Below are 22,597 nucleotides of genomic sequence, written 5' to 3'. Positions count from 1 at the left end.
CACTTCTGGCAAACCAGAGCAGTGCACAGAAACGCTGTTTACCTTCCCACCAGAGCGGTACCTATTTATCTACTTGCACTTTGACGTGCTTTCGAACTGCTAGGTTGGCAGGAGCTGGGACCAAGCAACGCGAGCTCACCCCATCGCAGGGATTTGAACCGTCGACCTTCCAATCAGCAAGTCCTAGGCTCTGTGGTTTAACCCCACGGCCACCCGTGTCCCTACTCATCACCAAATTCTTTTCATCCCCTGCCTCATGTTAAAAAGTTTTTTGCTACCCAAAGTCAGAGATACTGTGCAGGATTACATGAGGTTGATTCTGGTCCCACCAGAGGGCAACTATCTAGGTCACAGGCAAAGTGTCAAGGATTGTCGGTAAACCAATTCAAACTCTGGCTGGTTCCTGACATTAGCACCAGGGTGCCATTTCTGTCCTTAAACTACACCTGCACCTGTTCGATCTAATCTGATAAGCAGTGATACCACCAGGAGAGAACTTTATCAGCAGAATGAGGAGGAGGAGGACTTCCAAACACAATTGGGCTGCTTCTTACATTACACTATATATTTCAAGCACATAGATTCCCCCTCACAGAATCCTGGGAACCATAGCATGTTAAAGGGTGCTGGGAATTGTAGCTCTGTGAGGGGTAAATGCACAATCAGTGAGTTTCAGTGAAACGGCAAACATGTGGATCCCATTATTTATATGCAGGCATGCTATTTAGGAAACCTTGCTTTGACTACTGAAGGCGCAGAACATTTGGTGTGAGTAGGGTACAGAGTACATTATCAGATCCTTGCCTCTGCAGCATTTCCTACATAGACCAGTCACTTCGCTGGCATTCAGAGAGCAGCGCAAGACCACCTTTGCAATAATAGGATTCCAGGGATATGAATTGCCACTTGATTATCCGGTCCAGCCTTTGGTGCCAAGGCAGGGTCCTACACAGATCAGCCCCCTGCATATTGAACCCCCACCGTCAAACTTCTCCCCAGTAGAGAGTTTGTCTAAAATGATTGCTGCTCAGCTTTTTGGAGGAAGCAGGTGCAAATTTAAGTAAACACTTAGGCGATGGCATCATGGCTCAGTCGGGGGGAGGGGGGCATGTGTGTTGTAGGTGTCAAAACATCCGGCACATAGCTTTTCAAAAACTGCGGCTGCCCAAGCTGTTTGGAGGCGTTGAAGCAGAAGAGCTTTCGTTTAAAATAGGATTGTTAAAATTGATGGAGGCCTCCTGAGGTTTTTGCCTCTGCCAAGTCAAAGCCAATGTAGGCTGGATATTACAATTAATCCAGGAGAGAAAAATCTGTCATCCTGATCCCAAGAGACAGCTGCATTGTTTTTAAAGAAACCCCTTTAGAGCAGCTCGTTGACTACTGCTCTTTTACATTGTTTTTTTTTTTAAAAAAAAGAAAATCCTACAAAAGGGCGCCGAGAGGTCCAAAGGGAAAAGATCTGTGAGTATACCCAGGAAGGATGGCTTGAGAGAAGTGGCAAAGATGCTGGGGAGGAGAGCCATGTTACACCAGAGGACATAGGGGATCCAGAGTGTATTAGAACGCAGTATGTGGCAATAGCCTGTTGTCTTTGTCCATCGAGTTTTCTTGGCAGGGATACTGGAGTGGCTTGCCAGTTCCTGCTCCAGGTGGATCACGTTTGGTCAAAACTCTCCACTATGACCTGTCCATCTTGGGTGCCCTGCTCGGCATAGTTCATAGCTTCTCTGAGTTATTCAAGCCCCTTTGTCATGGCAAGTCAGTGATCCATGAAGGGGAATTATGGTGCTGGAGGAGACTCTTGAGAGTCCCATGGACTGCAAGAAGATCAAACCTATCCATTCTGAAGGAAATCAGCCCTGAGTGCTCACTGGAAAGACAGATCGTGAAGCTGAGGCTCCAATACTTTGGCCACCTCATGAGAAGAGAAGATTCCCTGGAAAAGACCCTGATGCTGGGAAAGATTGAGGGCACAAGAAGAAGGGGATGACAGAGGACGAGATGGTTGGACAGTGTTCTCGAAGCTACAAACATGAGTCTGACCAAACTGCGGGAGGCAGTGGAAGACAGAAGTGCCTGGCGTGCTCTGGTCCATGGGGTCACGAAGAGTCAGACACGACTAAATGACTAAACAACAACATGTGGCAATAGCACATCTTCCCTGTGCTGTCTCTGGTCCCTCACCATCTTGCTTTTGTAACAGCAACAGCTCCTGCTGCTATTATTCAGCGTTCCTGGCCTTCCGTACCAGTAGTGTGGTATGGACTCCATTGTCCTCTCTGGTTGTGTGAGGGAAGACGTCCCTGGCTAAAGGTTAAGTAGTCAACCCACAGAAGCAGCTCTTCTGCTGTTCCCAAGTCAGAATCTTTAGGTCCCTGGCTGTCGGTGATCAGAGTCCATGTTCCAGGCTCTCCCTTTTCCTTGATCTTTCAGAGAGTCACAATCCCCGGCATCTGCAGCAGGACTGCGAACATCCCTTGCCCAAAACTCTGGAGAGCCAATGCCAGTCATTGTAGGATATATAGATGTAGATATATATATAAGTTTTATTAAGGCTTTTCACAATACAAAAAAAGCAAACTATTCTAAACAGAAAACAATAATAAAAAAGTAAGGGAAAAGAGCTAGAAGAATACAAAGTGAAAGGAAATAATAAAAGAATAGAGAAAGATAAAAAAAGAGGTGGGTAAAAGCAAGGAAATAAGAATAATAACAGAGTAAAGCAAAAGAGAAGAGAAGAATAAAAGTGGCTTCCAACTACCTGTCAGTGGTAACTGCAAGCGTCCTCACAATAATCCATTGTTCAGTCCTGAATGGCGTCCCGTTCTTCCTTCCTCTGCTAGTTGATTTTTTTCCAATGTTCAATTCAGGCACCTCACGTTCATTTCTTATCCTTTTCATCCAAGAGGTCCAAGAGAGGTTTTCCAATTATTATCAAATATAAAAATCAGTCTTGAACTTCCTTCAGTCCAGCCTCACAACTTCCTCACAAATTTCTTTGCTGTGTTTCTAAAATAAGACAATATCCATTATTAGTTATGAGTTATGTAGACATTTGCTCACACCCGATGCTTCCAATTCCATTTCCTGTTACCATGGCCTTCCATCCTTATCACTTAGAAAGCTTAATCTTCCACCTTCTATATTTCCATTCTTTTTCCAAAAGCAGCTCGCAGCACCAGAGCAAGCAATACAGCAACAAAAATGAGTATCAGTACTGTACAGTGTTTCCATAAATGGCCTTACTACCAATTCATTTCGAAACATCACAATCCAAATAAGCAATTCACGTTGAGAAAATTAACATGGTAACATTTTAATTTCATTCAAAAAAATAGGCAATACCAATCAATAAACTATATTGCAACTGATATTGTTTATGTTATTTTAGAATATGTAAGTCAAAAGTCAGACTTGCTTTTTAAAAAAATATTGTTTGGAGTCAGGTCTTGATCAGCAGTCAGTAGAGCATGAAATCTCAGAGTTGTGGGCTGAAGCCCCACTTTTGGCAAAAGATCCCTGCATTGCAGGGGGTTGGAGTAGATGACTCTCGTGGTCCCTTCCAACTCTACAATTCTATTATTCTAAATGCAGGAAATGGCAACCAAGTTTCTTAAAGCCTATAGCACGTGGTCTCTTCCACTCACCATACTCTCTCCATCATATTCTGGTGCATCTCTTAAAGGCTTCAAGAGCAACAGAGACAGGGCGAGGGCAGGTTAACCTGATCTTTCTACGCTGACTAAAAAGCTTGTAATACAAGCGTCCGTCTCATTCAAGCCTGCTATTCTTTATTTGAAGAACCTTCTTTTGCATCAGATTAATATCTACTGAGTCACACCCTCATAAATCCTTTCTCTTTTATTCTGATCACCTGTGCCTGAATGAAAGCTCCGGGTAGCTCAAATGCTTATTCAGTCAGCATTTGGAATCTCTGTTCTTACTTGCCTCGTTTGCTTAGTGTATGCACACATGTACACACACACAAACACACACACACAAATGCATTGTGGCGTGGATGAATACATATCTGAAACACAAGAGGGCACTCGAGTGCCACATATCCAGCCTGCAGGCTGACAACGCAAATCACCATGCAAGTAGCAGAGGAACAAATAGGATCGTATTTCCTTTATTCCACTTCTGTCATCTTGTCCACTGGGTAGTCTTTCAAGGGATTGCACAATGAGAGAGTTAGAGTTTCTGACCTAGCATGGGAGAAAGTGCTGCTCAGCATCTCACCATTGCTTCTTGTGGGTGGAGAAAGTGGCAGGGTGGTTAACGTGCTGCTTCCTTTATTAGTAGCGTTCAGGTTTCATTTATATGAATTGCTATAAAGAGCAGGAGGAAACACCCAAAGCAGTCATGCAGTAATAGTTACATGCAGCAATACTTACTCTACAACTGAGTTTTTTCAACGCTTTTTGACTGTGCAAAGGATTTTGTGTATTACCTTAGTGATCCTGACAATATCCCTGCAGTGTTGTTATCCCCGTTTAGCAGAGGAGCAGGAAGGACTGAGGCTGGGAGACAGAAGCCCCCCTCACACATTAATTATGTGAATAATCATAGATTTGCAGAGCTGGAGGGGACTAACCTCCCGCAATGCAGGAATCTTTTGCCCAACATGGGATTCGAACCCAAGACCCTGGGATCTCATGCTCTACCCACTGAGCTAAATATGAAGAGGCTCTACACAATCACAGGGACAGCAGGAGCACACTATTGACTCTAACCCAAGGTCACACAGCTTCATGATCCTGCCCTCTAGCATCCATGTATTGAGATGGAGAAGGCTATATTCACAGATCTCTAGGCTTCCATGGGAGCTGGAATTCTGAGGCTTCATACCTAGAGATGGGGGGTAAGAAGTCATGTGACCTCAGAAGCTAGGCCTGTGGTGTGACTCCACTTATTTTTCTGAGTATGGAGGGACGTGGGTGGCACTGTGGTCTAAACCACTGAGCCCCTTGGGCTTGCTGACTGGAAAGTTGGCAGTTCGAATCCCCACAACAGGGTGAGCTCCCGTTGCTCTGTCCCAGCTCCTGCTAACCTAGCAGTTCGAAAGCATGCCATTTCAAGTAGATAAATAGGTACCGCTGTGGCGGGAAAGTAAACGGCATTTCCATGCACTCTGGCACTCGTCGCGGTCCTCCATGCGCCAGTAGCGATTTAGTCATGCTGGCCACATGACCCGTAAAACTGTCTGTGGACAAACGCCGGCTCCCTTGGCCTGAAAGCGAGATGAGCACTACAACCTCAGAGTCGCCTTTGACTGGACTTAACCGTCCAGGGGTCCTTTACAGTCAGGAGACTAAGAACGTGTAGACAGCATCTTAAAAAGCAGAGACATCACCTTGCCAACAAAGGTCCGTATAGTTAAAGCTATGGTTTTCCCAGTAGTGATGTATGGAAGTGAGAGCTGGACCATAAAGAAGGCTGATCGCCGAAGAATTGATGCTTTTTTGAATTATGGTGCTGGAGGAGACTCTTGAGAGTCCCATGGACTGCAAGAAGATTAAACCTCTCCATTCTGAAGGAAATCAGCCCTGAGTGCTCACTGGAAGGACAGATCATGAAGCTGAGGCTCCAATACTTTGGCCAGGAAGACTCCCTGGAAAAGACCCTGATGTTGGGAAAGATGGAGGGCACAAGGAGAAGGAGACGACAGAGGACCAGATGGTTGGACGGTGTTCTCGAAGCTACCAGCATGAGTTTGACCAAACTGCAGGAGGCAGTGGAAGACAGGAGTGCCTGGTATGCTCTGGACCATGGGGTCACAAAGAGTCGGACATGACTAAACAACTAAACAACTACAAACAAAGAACGTGCCAGTGGTCACCAAGCGATTCTTACAGCTAATGTGGGATTTGATTTCCAGTTTACTTCCCAGGCTTGCAGTGAAACGGGCCAACATGGGAAACACAGAGGGTTTAGCTGATTGCATAATCTAGTTTGCACAATAGAGTTTCTACAGCAGCTTGGCAGCTTCTTCCATAAGTGGACCCAGGTTTCGCCCAGCAGAGGGCTGTGTAACATTGCTAATGCTGTGTACTTATTGAATAAGCTTGCAGCAAGATGCTGATCAGGGAGCATTGGGGAACAAAGTTCATTCTGCTAAACTCTGGAGCTAAAACAAACAAACAAACAGAATGCTAAACTGTCTAGTGTCTACCAACAATTGCCCCAGTTTATCCTGGCACGTGGCTCAGACTAATGTTGGTTTCAAAGAATATATCTGAGGGGAAAGTTGTTAATTGTGCAGTAGTTTCATACGAAATACTTTCATAATATTGGCAGAATAACTTCAGGCTGGTATCGCTTAGATTTAGAAGAATCTTGGAGCTCAGAATTACTGGGAGTTCTTGTTGCTGTCAGTGGAGACCACTGGTTGAAGTATGCGTCATGGGTTGGGAATATAGAAACAGAGTTTCCATTAGAGGCAGCATCTACACTATACATTTAAAGCACTATGATACCATTTTAACAGTCATGGCGCCCCCCCCCCCGCCCCCAAGAATCCTGGGAATGGTAATATATTAAGAGTGCTGAGAGTTATTAGGAGACCTCTTACTCCCCTGAGAGCTACAATTCCCAGAGTAGTTTAACAATCACTTTCTTTGAATGGAAAAGCTTTGTTTTCTAATCTCACGTAAGACAAATGCTTTAATGTAGAGTACAAAAACGGATGTGTTTATTCTCTAGGTTCTCATTGTTTACTAACAGCTGTTTGCATTTTTAACAAAAAAAGATGGTTTAACATTTTCCACTTTATTAAGTCATTAAGACCTTGCCAAGATGCCAGTATTATAAAGCAAAAAAATACAGTCTTTTGTTTTTAAGACAGTATGTTTTTCAAACTTTCACTTACTGAAATGTGCATAGTCTAGCTCTTTCACACAACACATTTCTCTGTAAATAAACAAACTTGGATTCTTTGAGAAGTCTTCAAGAACTGATAAGGTCTTGAGATAGCTTGGGTTTCATCAAAAGCTTTCACATTGAAGGTCACTGGCACATTCTTTTAGGCTGTTTCTCAAAAGGCAGTGTGATTTATTTTATGGCAAATGGGAAGGATCACGGACTTCTTTTTGGAAATAGCTTTGTGAGTCAAGGTCAAATCTGAAAGTTCTGCTTCTATTACAGTGCTACCTCGGGTTACATATGCTTCAGGTTACAGACTCCGCTAACCCAGAAATAGTACCTCGGGTTAAGAACTTTGCTTCAGGATGAGAACAGAAATCGTGCGGCGGTGGCGCAGCGGCAGCTGGAGGCCCCATTAGCTAAAGTGGTGCCTCAGGTTAAGAACAGTTTCAGGTTAAGAACGGACCTCCGGAACGAATTAAGTACTTAACCCGAGGTACCACTGTATTGGAGGCCTGACAAAATGAGCAAATATAAACAAAGTGCCTTTTGTTAGCCACGTGGCCCTATGTGTATTCCAGACTTCTTTGCTTCCCCTAGAGACTGATCCCCAAAATCTGCATTACATATTGCAGCTACAGTAGGGCTGTTGCCATAAGGGGCATCTTTACCAGTGGGACAGAGTGAGATAAATCTCTCCCATATAGGGAAACCTCCACTTTGGGCTGCTTCCTATTTAACAAACCTGTTTCAAGATGGCTTTCATCTTTCATCCCTGGTGTTGGCTAATTTCAAAAGCCAAGATGTAGTTCATTGAGTAGACAACTGGGTTTTCTTCTGGGAAATTTAGGTATGTCCTCTTCCTGTTGACATCACTGTCCCTTAGCCTCTGCTGTTTCCTTGTCTATAAAATGGGAAATCCTCAGGGAGCTGTTGTGAAGGAAAGCACAATGAGGGCTGTAAAGCACTTGACAGATTAAAGTCCTAGGTGAGTGATGAGGAGTAGTAGAGAGGCATCTTTTCCTCTAATATTGGGGATGTCTGCATATGCAGCATTTTTCGCAAGGAGAGCAGCCTGCCCTCTAATTGATCGCAAGTAGAAGAGGTACCATATTTTTCCGTGTATAAGACTAGGGTTTTCCCCCTAAAAAATAATGTCAAAAATTAGGGGGAGTCTTATACATGGATAGTCCCGAGTGTGGACTGGCGACAATCTGAGTCCCCCATGGGGGCGTCTTATAGACAGAAAAATATGGTAATTCTGACAGTGGTTTCTTTCTTCCTTTAGTAATTTGGTTGATGTGTACAGAGAGCTGTTTTCCTCTTCCTTTTTTGCTATTTTTGGGAGCGAAGGATTCCTTTGGGGGTTTAGGTTTTTGGTTCAGTGGCTTCCTTCAATGCTTGCAGCAGACTGCTGTGTAAGAGAAGAGGCAGTCAGTTTCCCGTAGCTCCTCGTATCGCCTTGGGGTGGTGTTCAGTGCCATGGTGTTCCAGTCACCGTTAAGATCAGAAGAGGCAGAGATTGCACACTTCAGGTATGCCCCCTGGATGTATGGGAAGAAATAAAGATTCACTCACAGATGAAAACCTGCCCTTGGACAGAATAACTGACTAGGCAAGTTCAATTGCAATAGGGTATGTGACTCACTGCAGGTAGAGGTACACCACATGATAGGATAGGACTTTGTAAGCCTTGAGCATCCTAAGATGTGTATGATGAAGTCCCCTGATTCATGAGAGCTGGTGGAAATTCAGATCCCGTGGTTCTTTACCTGCCACCCACCATCAAAGAGGAGTGTTCTATCTGAGGCCCTGCTTCCCCTGTCTCTGTTAATGGCAATTAAAGTGTGGAACGCAGAGTGTTCTTCACCAAAGCCTCTTGATTGTGACACCAACCCTAGGGCGAATTCCAGTGGGAAACACCATCTTTTTGCAGCTGCATATCCTGGATGTCAGCCAAGTCACCTTTGTATTGCCTCCCACATAAGGCTGACATGTCCTGCAGTTGCCAAAGAAACTGTGCAGTACCAACAGTTTGGAAGCTGGGGTCAAGGCTGGGTGCCACAGGGCCCCGTGTTGAGATCGCAGGCTGTTCACAAATGTCCACTCATTACCACTAGCCCTTTGGTTCAGAAACAGGCTTCTCTAAAAGGAGTGAGGTGTGGCTGGAGGTGCAAAAGTTCTGACTTGGACTGGAGGGAAATGCAAGGGGGAAATGGCACCTTTGACCACCAGTGACATATCCAACATGCAAGTCCACAACCTTCCCACCTACCCAAGAACACTTGTTGTATCAGTCCAGTTGCAATAAAAGACTAAGTAGTTTTTAGTCACTTCCATTATTAAGAAACTGCGGTTTCAGAAATGTTTTAATACGGAGTTGATTTCCAGGGACAATAAATCATGCTGTGGGTTTGGCTCAGTGGTAGGAGTATGCTCATTACATATACTATATTATTTACTATAGTGCTATATTGTTTTAATTAAGGTGAGAAATAAATCTTCATATGAAGCAGGCAGTGGTAGTGGTGTGTGTGTGTGTGTGTGTGTGTGTGTGTGTGTGTGTTTAAGCACCATACTTGTTCTTCCTCCAGGGAGATAAGCCTCCTTTTATCCTCACAACAACCCTGTGAGGTGGGTTTGGTAGACAGAGGGAGGCCCAACGTCATCCACTGAGCTTCATGTCTGAGAGGGTATTTGAACCCAGGCCTCCCAGGGGTAAATTGTGCATTGTACCACACAGGCTGGAATGGGGATAGGTATCAGCGATTCACTCCTTCTTTACCTGAAGTGCTGGCTAATTTTGCTTACGGGGTGAGAAGTGGCGAGATTAACCTCCAATAGGACTTCATCTAGCAGTTACCGCTGCGACAGTTGCTGTCTATCTGCTACCTATAAGGTCTGGCTCCCAGCTTTAGGCGCTGTGTGGACAAAGTGGAGGTTTTTCTTCTTCTTCTCCCTCTTGCATAATACTAGAACCGGGGGCAATCCAACGAAGCAGAATGTCGGAGGATTCAGGGCAGACAAATAAAGTGCTTCACGCAGCACATAGCTGAACTCTGGAATTTGCTCCATAGTTTAAAGCCAACTTAGATGGCTTTAAAAGAGGATTAGACCATGGGTAAGCAAACTAAGGGGCCCGGATCTGGCCCAATTGCCTTCTAAATCCAGCCCATGGACAGTCCAGGAATCAGTGTGTTTTTACATGAGTAGAATGTGTCCTTTTATTTAAAATGCATCTCTGGGTTATTTGTGGGGCATAGGAATTCGTTCATTCCCCCCCCCCCCCATATAGTCTGCCCCCCCAAGGTCTGAGGGACAGTGGACTGGCCCCGTGCTGAAAAAGTTTGCTGACCCCTGGCTTAGACAGATGCATGTGGGGATAAAGCTATCAGTAGCTACTAGCGACAGTGGCTATGCTCCACCTCCACTGCTGGAGGCAGTAGGCCTCTGAATACCAGTCGCTGGGATCTGCAAATGCCGAAAGTTGTTCTAGCATTCAGGTCCTGCTGCGGGCATCTGGTTGGCTATGGTGAGAACAGAATGCTGCACTAGATGGGCATTTGGCTTGATCCTGCAGGGCTCTTGTTAATTTTCTTATAGAAGGCTGCAGTAGGAGGGGATCAGAGGCAGAAGTAATGGCCACAGGCAGTCAAACAAAAGGTTGCAATGAGGGAATAGATTCAGTAGTACTTGAAGTTGCCGGATTCAGTACAGAGCTGGGCCCTTGCTCTTTCTCTTGTGGTGAACAAGGAATTCAGTAGGTGAAACTTCTCTTTAAAAAAAAAATATCCTAATCATGTAACTTCAATAGTAATGGGATAGACTGCATCTGGTGAAATTCTCCCTGCTCTGACATAGTTTAAAGCACAGGAGCCCAGGCATGTCCAATGTTGAATCTTTTGGCAGCCCGAGCTACTGCCTCTCCTCCCGCCCCCTGACATTTTAATGCCATAATATGTTGCCTTTCCTCTAGGTTTCTCGAAACGCACCTTACGCAACAGACAATATAAAGAACCACGACAAGCCGGAAGACTGGAAAGAAACAAGCAAGCAAGATGAACAAATGGAGATGACCCTAAACTTAATGAGAACGACTGACGAGCTAAGGTGAGAACAAAGATGTTCTCTGCATGTTGCTAAACCGTAGTTCCCATCAAACCCAGCTATTGGCCATGCTTGTTGTGGCTTGTGGGAGTTGTATTTCTGCAACATCTAGAGGGCCCAAGGTTCCCTGCATCTGGTGTATGGGGTCTGGACAACTGGGAATGCACCTGAAGCATCACTCTCCTCTTACACCTCCTTCCTCTCTTTCTGCTCCTGTGTTAGGTCCAAAGTTACTGTAAGATGGAATGCAGATGAGTAATGTTTTAGTTACAGATGCGATCTTCAAAAGAAAGTGTATTTCTCCACCACCACACACCCTCCCTAGGCCAATGTTGTAGCCCCAGGCCTGTTTTAAACCATTAGGTACTCATTCAACCCCCACGGTGCATTTACATTTTGTACTAATGGATGCACTGCAAATATTTTCTCATTAGGGGACCGGGATAGCAGTTCTGTCACATTCCAGCCCCACCTGTTTTCAGACTTCCCAGCAGCAATTATCAGCCAGCTCTATTTTTACCTTTTTTAAATAAAAGGTCCCGATGCATTCTTACTCTTCTTTTGTTTTCAGTTTTGATTCCTCGTTCACATCTTTATTTCATAATGCACTAAAACATCATCCAGATAGGGAACCCAAATATCATACTAAATTAGAAACATCTGTCATATACTGAAAGAAAGAAAGAAATGTGTTGATCCTGTGTAAGATATTCTGAAATATCTGAAAGTTCTGAAAGATCTAAAGTTGTTAAGCCTGAAGAGGGTGGATGGGCAGGGAGGTGACATTCATTACAGTGGTACCTCAGGTTACAGACACTTCAGGTTACAGACTCCGCTAACCCAGAAATAGTACCTCGGGTTAAGAACTTTGCTTCAGGATGAGAACAGAAATCGTGCTCTGGCGGCGCGGCAGCAGCAGGAGGCCCCATTAGCTAAAGTGGTGCTTCAGGTTAAGAACAGTTTCAGGTTAAGAACGGACCTCCAGAACGAATTAAGTACCGGTAATTAACCCGAGGCACCATTGTACATTGCCAATATTATATGGCTTCCATAATAGGGCAACACAACTGATTACAGTGTTTTGTTTTTATGAGGACAAAGGAAAAGCTGCAAATTCAGTCAAAGGCTCAGCATTTTCAAGTTAGCAATAGGGGGCGGGGGCAGGGAGAGGAACCTAAAAACTGTAATGCCAGTTACTTTTAAGCCTGGATTATGTAGAAATGTTACAGACTCTAGCCCTCACATTTTGCGGCCACTTTCCTCCATCCTTTACAGAAAAGCCCACAACTTCATACCCTGTGTTTGTGTGCGGGAGCAGGTGCAGTCCACAAAAAAAAGTTTATGCCACAGATACCATGATACTTGTTTTTGCTGCAACATACTAACATCAGTCATTGCAGATATTTTCCTGGTGTTCTGAGGCTTCTCACAGTTGGGTGTTTTCAGGGAGTAGAAAAACTTTTTAATATTGCTTTTAGAGCTTGAAGATAGCAGGCAGACACTTTTTCTTTAATCAGCTCAAGCTATTCTCCTTCAACAGCAGCTGATAACAAAGCAATTGATACCAGCAATGAGAAGACCGTTCCCCTTCCCAGGGGGGCAGAGTTGCAGGCAGGCCACAAGCATTCCCCGTGTTCCATGGGGGGGGGCATGGCGATGCCTCCTGCGTCATTGGGAGTCCCAGCCGTGTCATGCCCTACAGCTGACCAATCAGGTCGACTGGGGAGCCTGGCTTACCCAATTTAAACCTCTACGCAGCCGGGGCTCAGTCTCCTTTTCTCCCCCTGCGTCGGACAATATTTCTGTGGCTTGCTCTCTAAAACAATGGCACCATCATACACACCCACACCCCGTTTGCTCCACTGTGTACATATTGAAATAATCTCTGGGTTTTCAGACAGTTTAGTGTTTTTGATGTTTTGTTATCTGTAGGAAAATGCTATTACAGTAATGGGCTGATGAAATGTTTTCAGTAGATCCATAAATGGAGGTGAGGACATACTGAGAAATTCATAGGATTGCAGAGTTGGAGGGGACCCCGAGGGTCATCTAGTCCAACCCCCTGCAATGCAGGCATCTCAACTAAAGCATCCATGACAGGTGGCCATCCAGCCTCTGCTTAAAAACCTCCAAGGAAGGAGGAGAGAGACCTCCCGAGAGAGACCGCTCCACTTCAAACAGCTCTTACTATCAGAAAGTTATTCCTGCTGTACTCTTCTCTGTTTGTTTCAGAGCAGTCAAACGCAAGGAAGTGGAGAACCGAATCAGACAGCACACGCAAGCGATGAACGAAAGAAGGAAAAGGTTAACAGGGATCCCTCAAGAAGATATGGAGAGAGCAAAACAAGACTATGAGATTGTAGGTTGCATGATTACATTTTGTTGCTCCATTTGTTTTTGTTTTTTTCTGCAAACCGTGGCTATCCTCATTTTATATTCTTTATTGAGAAATAAAAAGGACAAAATTACAAGTCCACAGAGTAAGATAAAACAAACAAAAAGTAGAAACAAGGAATAGTACCCAAGCAGAAACAAAACCGTAGCTTTCCTATTGTTACCAGATCTGCTCATGAATTCTTAAGCCTATCTGACTTTTAGAAGACATCTGAAGGCAGCCCTGTTTAGGGAAGTTTTTAATGTTTGATGTTTTATCGCTTTATCATCATCATCATCATTAATATTCTGTTGGGAGCCACGCAGAGTGGCTGGGGAAACCCATCCAGATGGATGAGGTATAAATTATTATTATTATTATTATTATTATTATTATTATTATTATTATTATTATTATAATATTCCTGCATTATAGGGAGTTAGACTAGATGACCCTCAGTGGTCCCTTCCAACTCTACCGTTTTATGATTCTAACTCATACAACTTATATACATATTCAATGAAGTATCACTGTAGGGATTCTTACTGGAGACAGTTGTGTGCCACAGAAGTTTTTGCAAAAGACATGTTTAGAAATACCAATATTGTCAAGGTAACACTACAAATCAAAATTGCAAACCACATTCAAATTTTGCTCTGCAGTTCTAGTCATAAATAAAACACAGTTTCTGCAAAACTAGTTTTTCCCTACTTCAGATGCAGTGCAAAACTATGGTTTGCTAGTCATCTGTCACCAACCCTCATTCATCTGGCAGCAAATCAGATTTGGGCTTACATCTGAATTGACATATCATGATAATACAGTTTTTTTTGTTCCGGTAAGTTTATGCTCAAGTGCTGCCAAAAACTTAGGGCATCTTACATTTTTTTTATATTGGTTAATAAAGCTGCAGTCGTGTGCACATTTCTGTGGGAGTGAATCCGATTGAACTAAGTGGGACTTACTTCTAAGTAAACATCCATAAGTTTGATCTGCGTAAGAAGCAAGAGGAGCTTTGCAAGACTCACTTAGATTAAGTCAGACCTCTTTGCAGCTCTCTGCCAAATGAGCTTAACATTTCCATGCTTCTGGCAAAGTGAGCCCTGGCCCAAGAAAGATAATTCCTGATAAATTTATTTGTCTTTATGGTGCCACCAGACACCCCGTGCTGTTTTGGCTACAAGAGACTGATACAGCTACCCCTCTCAAATTGGTATTGGCAGCAAAGTTTTGAGTTGTGCAAAAGGTTTCTTTGAAGCTTTGTTGCCCAAAGGTTGCTGTGGATTCAGTTCTTTGCTTTGGGGACCAGTGTAGGAACCATTTAGCTTTGGAATCCAGTTACACAAATACAGTGGACCCTCAGGTTATGTTACCTTTGGGTAACGTAACTTTTGGGTTGCGAACACAGCAAACCCAGAAGTGTATACTTCCGGGTTTCGCCACATGCGCAGAAGCGCTCTGCGTGCTTCGTGCATGGACAGAAGCACTCTATCGTGCCATGCACATGCGCAGAAGCGGTGCTTCTAGATGCGGACTTTGGGGTATGTACGAACCCCCAGAACGATTAAGTTCGTATCCAGAGGGTCCACTGTACAGCAATAGATAGCTACCTGAGACACAAATGAATAGTTGGGCACTAGCCTTGTTAAGGTGATAACAACTCTAGTGTTCACGCTTTTTATGTTTCCTGCCACAGGCTGAAAACCTAGAACAGCAGCTAGCAAATCTGAAAAGAGACCTGAACCAGGAATATCGTTTCACTGCCTTTACAGGAGAAGTGCAACCACCAGAGAATCCACTGCCTATCAACAAGCCTCCAAATATCTTTTCTAACACGACATTTTAAATTATATTAAAGAGAATTTGTCATGCAGCAGCCACCTACACCAGCTTGCTTTGCAGTTGATCTGCTTTTAACCAGGCTTTCAAATATGTCCTTTTCTCCTTTGTTCTTGTTTGTTTTGCTTTGGAACGTAAAAATTGGAATCTTTCACACTCATCACCCTCCCCGTTTCAATATGTGCCTACAAGTTTTTGAAGTGCCTTCCGTTACTGCATGGTTTTAATGCCGATTATTGTTAATATTACCTTCCTGGAACCCTGCTTCCGAGATGAGCCTCGTAAATATTTGTCATAATTCTCAATTTCTTTTAAGATCCAGTGGAGCAGAATTGCAGGATATCCTACAATTCTAATGTAACAGGCCTCTCTAATTAAAGGAAAAGTTCACACCTTCTAAATGAAGAGTTAAAAAAAAACCCAGTGATTGGTAATATCCTTAATAAACATATTTCCAGCTGTAGAGCGTGGAAGGTTATCAGATTGGCATTCGACCTCTTGGAGGTTTTAAAGAGCAGCAAGTGACTCACCTAGCTGCTTTCTGCTGTGCCTCCTTAGGCAGATCAGTTTTGTAACTCATCATTAAAGCCATCATGTTTTATTTCAAGAGTTTTTTCACTACGGCTCAACATGCAATTTTGGTTTCTATGTCCTTGGGAAGAGTCAAATCCTCCCCCCCCCGAGTTTTGTTGTCAGCAATATTTTTTCAAGGTCTTTGTGGTTGTGGACGATTAGAAACTACAGGAGGAACTTGAGAAGCTAAGGCTCGAAAATAAATCATCTTGCTTATGCAAGTATTAACCCGATGCAATGTTTCACACTTAGACTGAGATGAAGATCAAATATCACTTTAGCAGGGAACCTTCGCCAGCCTTCCTAGATGCCGTATTTTTCGCCCCATAAGACGCACTTTTTCCTCTACAAAAATGAAGAGGAAATCGGGGTGCGTCTTATGGGGCGAATGCCTGCAAGCCTCGCGCGCCCGGCAGGAGGTCCCACCGGGTGCGCGAGGCTTGGGGCGGCAGCCTGTCGCCCGAAGCACGGGGAGCCCTCGGGAGGGCTCCCCCTGCTTCGGGCGAGTGTCTGCAAGCCTCGCGCACCCGGCAGGAGGTCCCACCGGGTGCGCGAGGCTTGGGGCGGCAGCGGACTGCTTGCGCGCACCTAGAAGCTTGGGGCGCTCAGCACGCCCCAAGCTTCTAGGTGCGCGCAAGCAGTCCGCTGCCGCCCCAAGCCTCGCGCACCCGGTGGGACCTCCTGCTGGGTGCGCGAGGCTTGGGGCGGCAGCGGATTGCTAGCTTCTAGGTGCGCGCAAGCAGTCTGCTGCCGCCCCAAGCCTCGCGCACCCGGTGGGACCTCCTGCCGGGTGCGCGAGGCTTGGGGCGGCAGCGGACTGCTAGCTTCTAGGTGCGCGCAAGCAGTCCGCTGCCGCCCCAAGCCTCGCGCACCCAGTGGGACCTCCTGCCGGGTGCGCGAGTCTTGGGGCGGCAGCGGACTGCTTGCGCGCACCTAGAAGCTTGGGGCGCGCTGAGCTCAGCACGCCCCAAGCTCCTGGTATAGCGCAGCGATCCGCTAGCCCTGGGAGAGCCCCGCGGCTCTCCCAGGGCTAGCGGACTGCTTGCCGGCACGCAGAAACTTGGGGCGCGCTGACCTCAGCTTGCCCCAAGCTTCTGGATTAGCGCAGGGGTCCGCTAGCCCTGGGAGAGGCGCCCGGCTCTCCCACGCTAGCGGAGACCTTGCCGGCACGCAGAAGCTTGGGGCACGCTGAGCTCCGCACACCCCAAGCTCCTGGTGTAGCGCAGCGCACCTGGGGGGGAAATAATTTTTTTTCCCTTTATTTCCCCCCCAAAAATCTAGGTGCGTCTTATGGGCCGGTGCGTCTTATGGGGCGAAAAATACGGTATACCCTGTTTGAAATACCTTTTGAAATACCTTTTCATGAAGATTCGAGGAACAAGACATCCTTTTTGTTGCACATTCATGACCCGATGTGCTCTTGATGCTATCAGGGCAGTCACACACAATCCTGCTTTTAATGCTGTTGGCACCTGCAGAGGTGTGTGATTTGTTGTTGTTGTTGTTGTTGTTGTTGTTGTTGTTGTTGTTGTTGTTGTTGTTGTTGCTTGTTTGTTTCACACTGCTTCTTTTCCAATCAATGCATATCCTATAGCTTCTTGCTCAAATCCCATGACTTTTTATACCAAAATGTTCTGGTTTATTTCCCCCACCACCAGCAAACACCCACTTTCCTTTATCTGTAGCCCTCCTAGACAGCAATAGTGTGGTAACATTGGGGAGGCATCGCAGCACAACTAATAAAGAAGAATAAATCCACTGCTGTCTCAAGAACATGCAGCCAAATACACCTGTGAAAAAAATGCCAGTCCGGAGAGGCCCCAATAGCAAAGACTTGGGTAGAAGGAAGGATTTGAGATTTAAGCAGATCAGATAAATGCTTCATCTCAGGGTGTGGCTGTACCAGCTGTTATTCCCCCTCCGGATTCCACAAATAGCTGGTGTTCCATCCCTATTTCTAAATCCATCTGTAGCTGTAGTTTTATAGCCACAAAACGAACAGGAGGGATGGTGCTGGCCTTGTAGCAGGAGAGATTTTTTTAGCTTTTCAAAACAGTTGGGAGATACGCATTTTCATGCAGCAAAGGGGGAGCATTAGCTTGCTAGAAAATGAGGGGTGGGGTGAACAGGGAATGGAAATGCCAAGTGATAAATCTTTGGAAGGAAGAACAGGGATCACAAAATGGTTACTGCAGCAACAGAGCCTGGTGATAAAACTTTTTTGGGGGGGGGGGGTAATGTCTGTTTTAGTTTTTCGGGTTCCTTGCCCTCTGGACATAGATCCTATCAGCTGACTCTTTGGGAAAGATACAGTTAAAACAACCAGAGTTGCACTGTCCCTCCTCCTAATGTCACGGGAAAAAACATGTTTAATTGTAGATGGCCATGTCACTAGGAGAGCCACATTCCCAGCGCTAAAGGATGAGCAAGAGTTACCTCTGAGATTACAAGGGTCACTTTGGATCCACAACTCCAGCTAAATATATTGCTATTGAGCAGGGAATCCCAGCTACAGAAGTGTTTTGGTGGCGCATCATACTGGTAATTTGGCTTGTTAACCCAGCACTGACAGAATAGACTGATATACCTGAACAGCAAAGGTGCTTGGAAAAGTAGGGATGGAGAACCTTGGGTTGAGCGGGGGGAGGGGGGAGAGAAATTTGTTGAGAAAAATCGCAAAGAAATTGGACTTTTTTTGAGCTATTTCTATGGAAAATCAGATTTCCCTGGACATTTAGGCAATTTTCGCCCGGACACTGCTTGCCGTTGCAGTATTCTGTACATTTTCTGGACATGTGGCAACCCTAGGCCAAGCCCCTCTCCCTGTCTCCTCCCCTCTCACCTGTCTCCAGCCCTGCTCCTCACCTTGTGCTATTGCCTAGCTGGAATGCATCTTTGTACTTTGTAACAGTGCCTCTCGGTTGCCTGTATTAAGAGATGTATGTGTAGAAACCTCTACCTTTTGGCATGACTGAAATGTACTAAGGTGGGAGTCGCCGCTTTTGCCTCTGGCCCACTCTCTCTTAGTCTCTGGCTCTGCTCGCCACTGGCATGTAGCCCCAGAATGCTGCTTCTGAGGCAATACAGTCCTCAGGCTAAATAGCTCCCATGGGCCCCCCCTCCAGTGTAGAATTGTTCCTGATCTCCCATCTATTGGGCTTGGGAAACTGCATAACATCTTCTTGGCTTCCTGGATGGGTTTGTGTATTGCATGTCTAAGCCTGCCCAGTTCAGCATTTTGGATGTGGTTGGAGGTGAGCACCTAAAACAAGACGGCAGAGAGGGAAGCTTTGATAATTACATCCAGAAGAAGGCGTGTGGAAACCTCACAAGGCATATCCAAGTCTGAATTATTATTACTATTATTATTAATTTATTTAATTTCTATACCGCCCTATACCCGAACATCCCAGGGCGGTTCACATAAAATAGCAAATACATAAAATCAAAACAAAAAAAGCACAACCCAATACAACAAAAACAAAAAGAGCCAGCATTTTAAAAAGGGTGTAGGATGTAGATCAAGTCAGGCAAAGGCCTGGTTAAAAAGGAATGTTTTTGCCTGGTGCCTAAAGTTGTATAGTGAAGGTGCCATGGGAACTTCCCTGGGGAGCGCCACTGCAGAGAAGGCCCGTTCTTGTGTTGCCACCCTCCTGACCGCTCAAGGAGGAGACACACGAAGAAGGGCTTCAGAAGATGGTCTCAGGGTCCGGGTAGGTTCATATGGGAAGAGGCGGTCCTTGAGGTATTGCAGTCCTGAGACATTTAATGTGCTTTAAATCATACTGGAAGGTTGATCATGGGTCAGTTCTGGTTTTCTGCCTGCAGAACACATCAGCAGTGACTCGTTGGTCAGCACAGAGCAGCCTTCTCCATCCTAGTTGCTCTCCAAACCTTCCTAGACTCCCAATTCTGGTGCAACATGGCCAATAGTCAGGGATGGTGAGAGTTGTAGTTCCAAACATTTGGAGGTCACCAACTTGCAGGGGGTTTGATTAAATGACCCATTGGATCCCTTCCAACTCTACAATTCTATGACGCAATGTTGGGGAAGGCTGACAGAGAGGGTCAGCCTCTCTGGAACCCTGGAACCCTTATCGTAGGGTTCCAGCTAGAACAATCGTCCAGGGCAAAGTGTCCCAGCTATGAATGCCCCTTCTCTTTTTTCTGTCCATCATAGGCCACCTACCATCAACTGCTGCATAGGCCATTGAGTCTTAACTCCTTGCTTCCTAAGCTACAGTTCCTAGAATTGTTTAGGGAACTCTGGGAATTATAACTCTGTGAAGGGAACAGTGATCTCCTAGCAACTCTCAGCACCCTTAACAAACTACAGCCCCCAGGATTCTTTGGGGGAAGCCATGGCCATTAAGATGGTGTAATAGTGCTTTAATAGTGCAGATGTGGCTTAAGATACCTTCCACGTACTGAGGGCTACTTTTCACTAAGGTGTCAGAGCTACAGAACTTCAGGCAGCCAGTAGGGGTGGCTTCATTGAGCACTCCTCCGTACAAAAAGGCCTTGTGCACAGAAAACAGTTCTAACCCTGACCTGGTATGTTTCTGTGTAGAGAAATGTTTTCTCCTAGGGAACATTTCTCAGATATTGTACAGCCCAGGAACAGGGTCATTGCCTCAGTAAAATATGAGGGCAGAGCGTTACAGGAGGCCTACAGCACCACTGACCTCGTCAAGGAACTGCAACATATGAATAACAAAGTTACAAAGAGGTCAACTGCTCAGCTCACAATTTATCAGGAGAGCACCAAAGTATCCACAAGTGCCTTTTCTTGCAACTGTACAAATCTGGTGGTGGTTTTTTGTTCTTGGAGAGAGCCATTGATTCTACTGTTTGTTGCGGCTCATTCGTTGCAAATTAATTGATGTAGTTGATTCTAATTGCAATCATCAATTAACTGCAGCGTGCTCAAACAGCTGTTGGTTTTAGTGAGCGGCCTAAGTTTAGATACATTTCCCAAATGTGTACGTGTATAAAACCACATCTTAAAAATAAAATGCAGGTACATTTGCCGGTGTCAGCTATGGGCAACTTAAATTTGCCACATGATTAATTCTGCATGTCACAGTGTTTCCTTTGGTTTCTCCGTTCTGGGATCAATTTCTAATCATTTGCTTATTTTCCTTTGTCCTTAAAAAGAATTGATCTCTACAGCATTGGACTGAGCAGTGATGTAATGCAGAAATGGTTAGACATTGCAGCTGCATTCCAACATTCCCTTGCCTTTGGGAGTGACAAAGGCAGTTTTCCGGAGGCTAAATATTAACCAATCCTCCTACTCAGCTACTAAAACCTTCAACTGTACTTTGGCTTTTTTTCCTGTGGTAGCATCCATTTTGAATTGAGTCAGTACCCGCCCATGTTTGATCATGATGTATCATATCATGCTACATTGCTTAGCTCGTAACTTGCCTTGAATATCTGTGTGCACATGATTAGAGAGTATTGTGCTGGATCCAAAGGTTAGCCTGGCAGCGAGGGCAGACTTTTCTTTTCCCTGCACATCCAAAACCTCTCCGGAGGGTCAGGGGATCTTTCTGAACAACAGGATGAGCCGTGACAAGGAAGTGACCGTTTGAGGACAGAGTGCCAAAAATTGGCCAGAGACACTTTGCAGAAACAGCACTCCCAACATTATACTCTTTTAAGAAGATGGTGAAAACATACCTCTTTTACCAAGCTTTGGGAGGTGAAGAGGTGCAATCTGTCTGAGCTTAGTTTAGTATTGTAACTTTTTCTGTTTTGTGTTAATTTCATTTGTTATGTTAGTTTATGCAGTGTTTAACTTCGCATTGCCTTTTAAATTGGTTTTAGGAATATGCACTGATGTGTTTTAAGAAGTTGTATGCAGCCCTGTGTTATGGTAATACCCAAATAAATACATTCATTTAAAGTGATTCCCCTGCCCCTCCCACTTCAACCCCCTTGACGGAGCCCAGGCTGGTTGGGGTGGGAGGGGTATCCTTGATCTTCTTGTGGAAGATGGGGCGAGGGGAGGATGAGAAAGATTCATTATCGGAGCCGCCCATTTGGATCCAACCCACTGGGCGTTTCCTAGAAAATAAAAACATCCCCAGGGTTGGGCTAATTAAGAATAGGGAGGGATGCTGCCAGGTGACTATGCAAATCTAGAGGCTGTAATATAGACATGTTTTGATATATTTAAATATCTCTATCAGTCATCAAGAATGGCAGCAAGCATACTGCTAACACCTGAATCCTAAAACATGAAATGAATGGGGAACCTGCACATCAAAGGCCTCCTGTGCATCACAGAGCCCGTGGGAGTCTGGATCAGTGAGCATTTAGACACCAGATGCACCTAATGTCTAAATACTCACTGATACAGACTCCCATGTGCTCTGTGGTGCACAGGAGGTCTTTGATGTGCAGGTTCCCCATTCATTACAATCTAGGCCATAGGTTTCTCTCTGTGTGGCTTACGCTTCTGCTGCTTCTGCTGAAATGGGGTCGGGCAAGCCTCCTGCACTTGCAAGATGTGCAAGAGCTAGGTATAACAGATTGCAGTTTTGCCAATGGGAAAAAAACCTGTTTTCATATCATTGTAGGCTGTTATTAACCATGTGTTTTAAATGCCACCTTTATTTGTTTGTAAAACAGTCAACAGGGGGCCATAGCAAGCTATATTAAACTTCAGTTTTGGAGAAGGAGTAAAAATAATAATAATAATTATAGTATAATTATCGCAAATAATTACAGTTTTGCATCAAATAGATCAAGCTAGTGGGAGAGAGTCAGCCCAGATTATGAAAAAATAGGCTTAGCCTTTAGAAACAAGCTCAGTGTAGATTTCAGTTTTCC

The 22,597-nt window shown here is 45.0% G+C and overlaps 1 protein-coding gene across 8 annotated transcripts in view; it reads left to right on the top strand.

The window, feature by feature from the left end:
- Positions 1–15,229, top strand: part of LRRC27 (leucine rich repeat containing 27) — a 38,586-nt gene extending 23,357 nt beyond the window's left edge. For 5 of the 8 annotated variants that reach the window (XM_083505992.1, XM_083505989.1, XM_083505986.1 and 2 more), the window contains 3 exons: positions 10,841–10,974; positions 13,204–13,330; positions 15,042–15,229. In XM_083505992.1, the coding sequence (XP_083362118.1) occupies positions 10,841–10,974; positions 13,204–13,330; positions 15,042–15,191 (411 nt within the window). In that variant the 3' untranslated portion in view covers positions 15,192–15,229. The remainder of the gene's footprint in view (positions 1–10,840; positions 10,975–13,203; positions 13,331–15,041) is intronic. The other 3 variants (XM_083505993.1, XM_083505990.1, XM_083505991.1) reach the window with 1 other exon arrangement.
- Positions 15,230–22,597: the final 7,368 nt, after the last annotated feature.

The sequence above is a fragment of the Podarcis liolepis genome (assembly GCF_965112155.1).
Source record: "Podarcis liolepis genome assembly, chromosome: 5".
In the NCBI taxonomy this organism is placed as follows: domain Eukaryota; kingdom Metazoa; phylum Chordata; class Lepidosauria; order Squamata; family Lacertidae; genus Podarcis; species Podarcis liolepis.
This window is presented reverse-complemented; position numbering and strand designations above follow the sequence as displayed.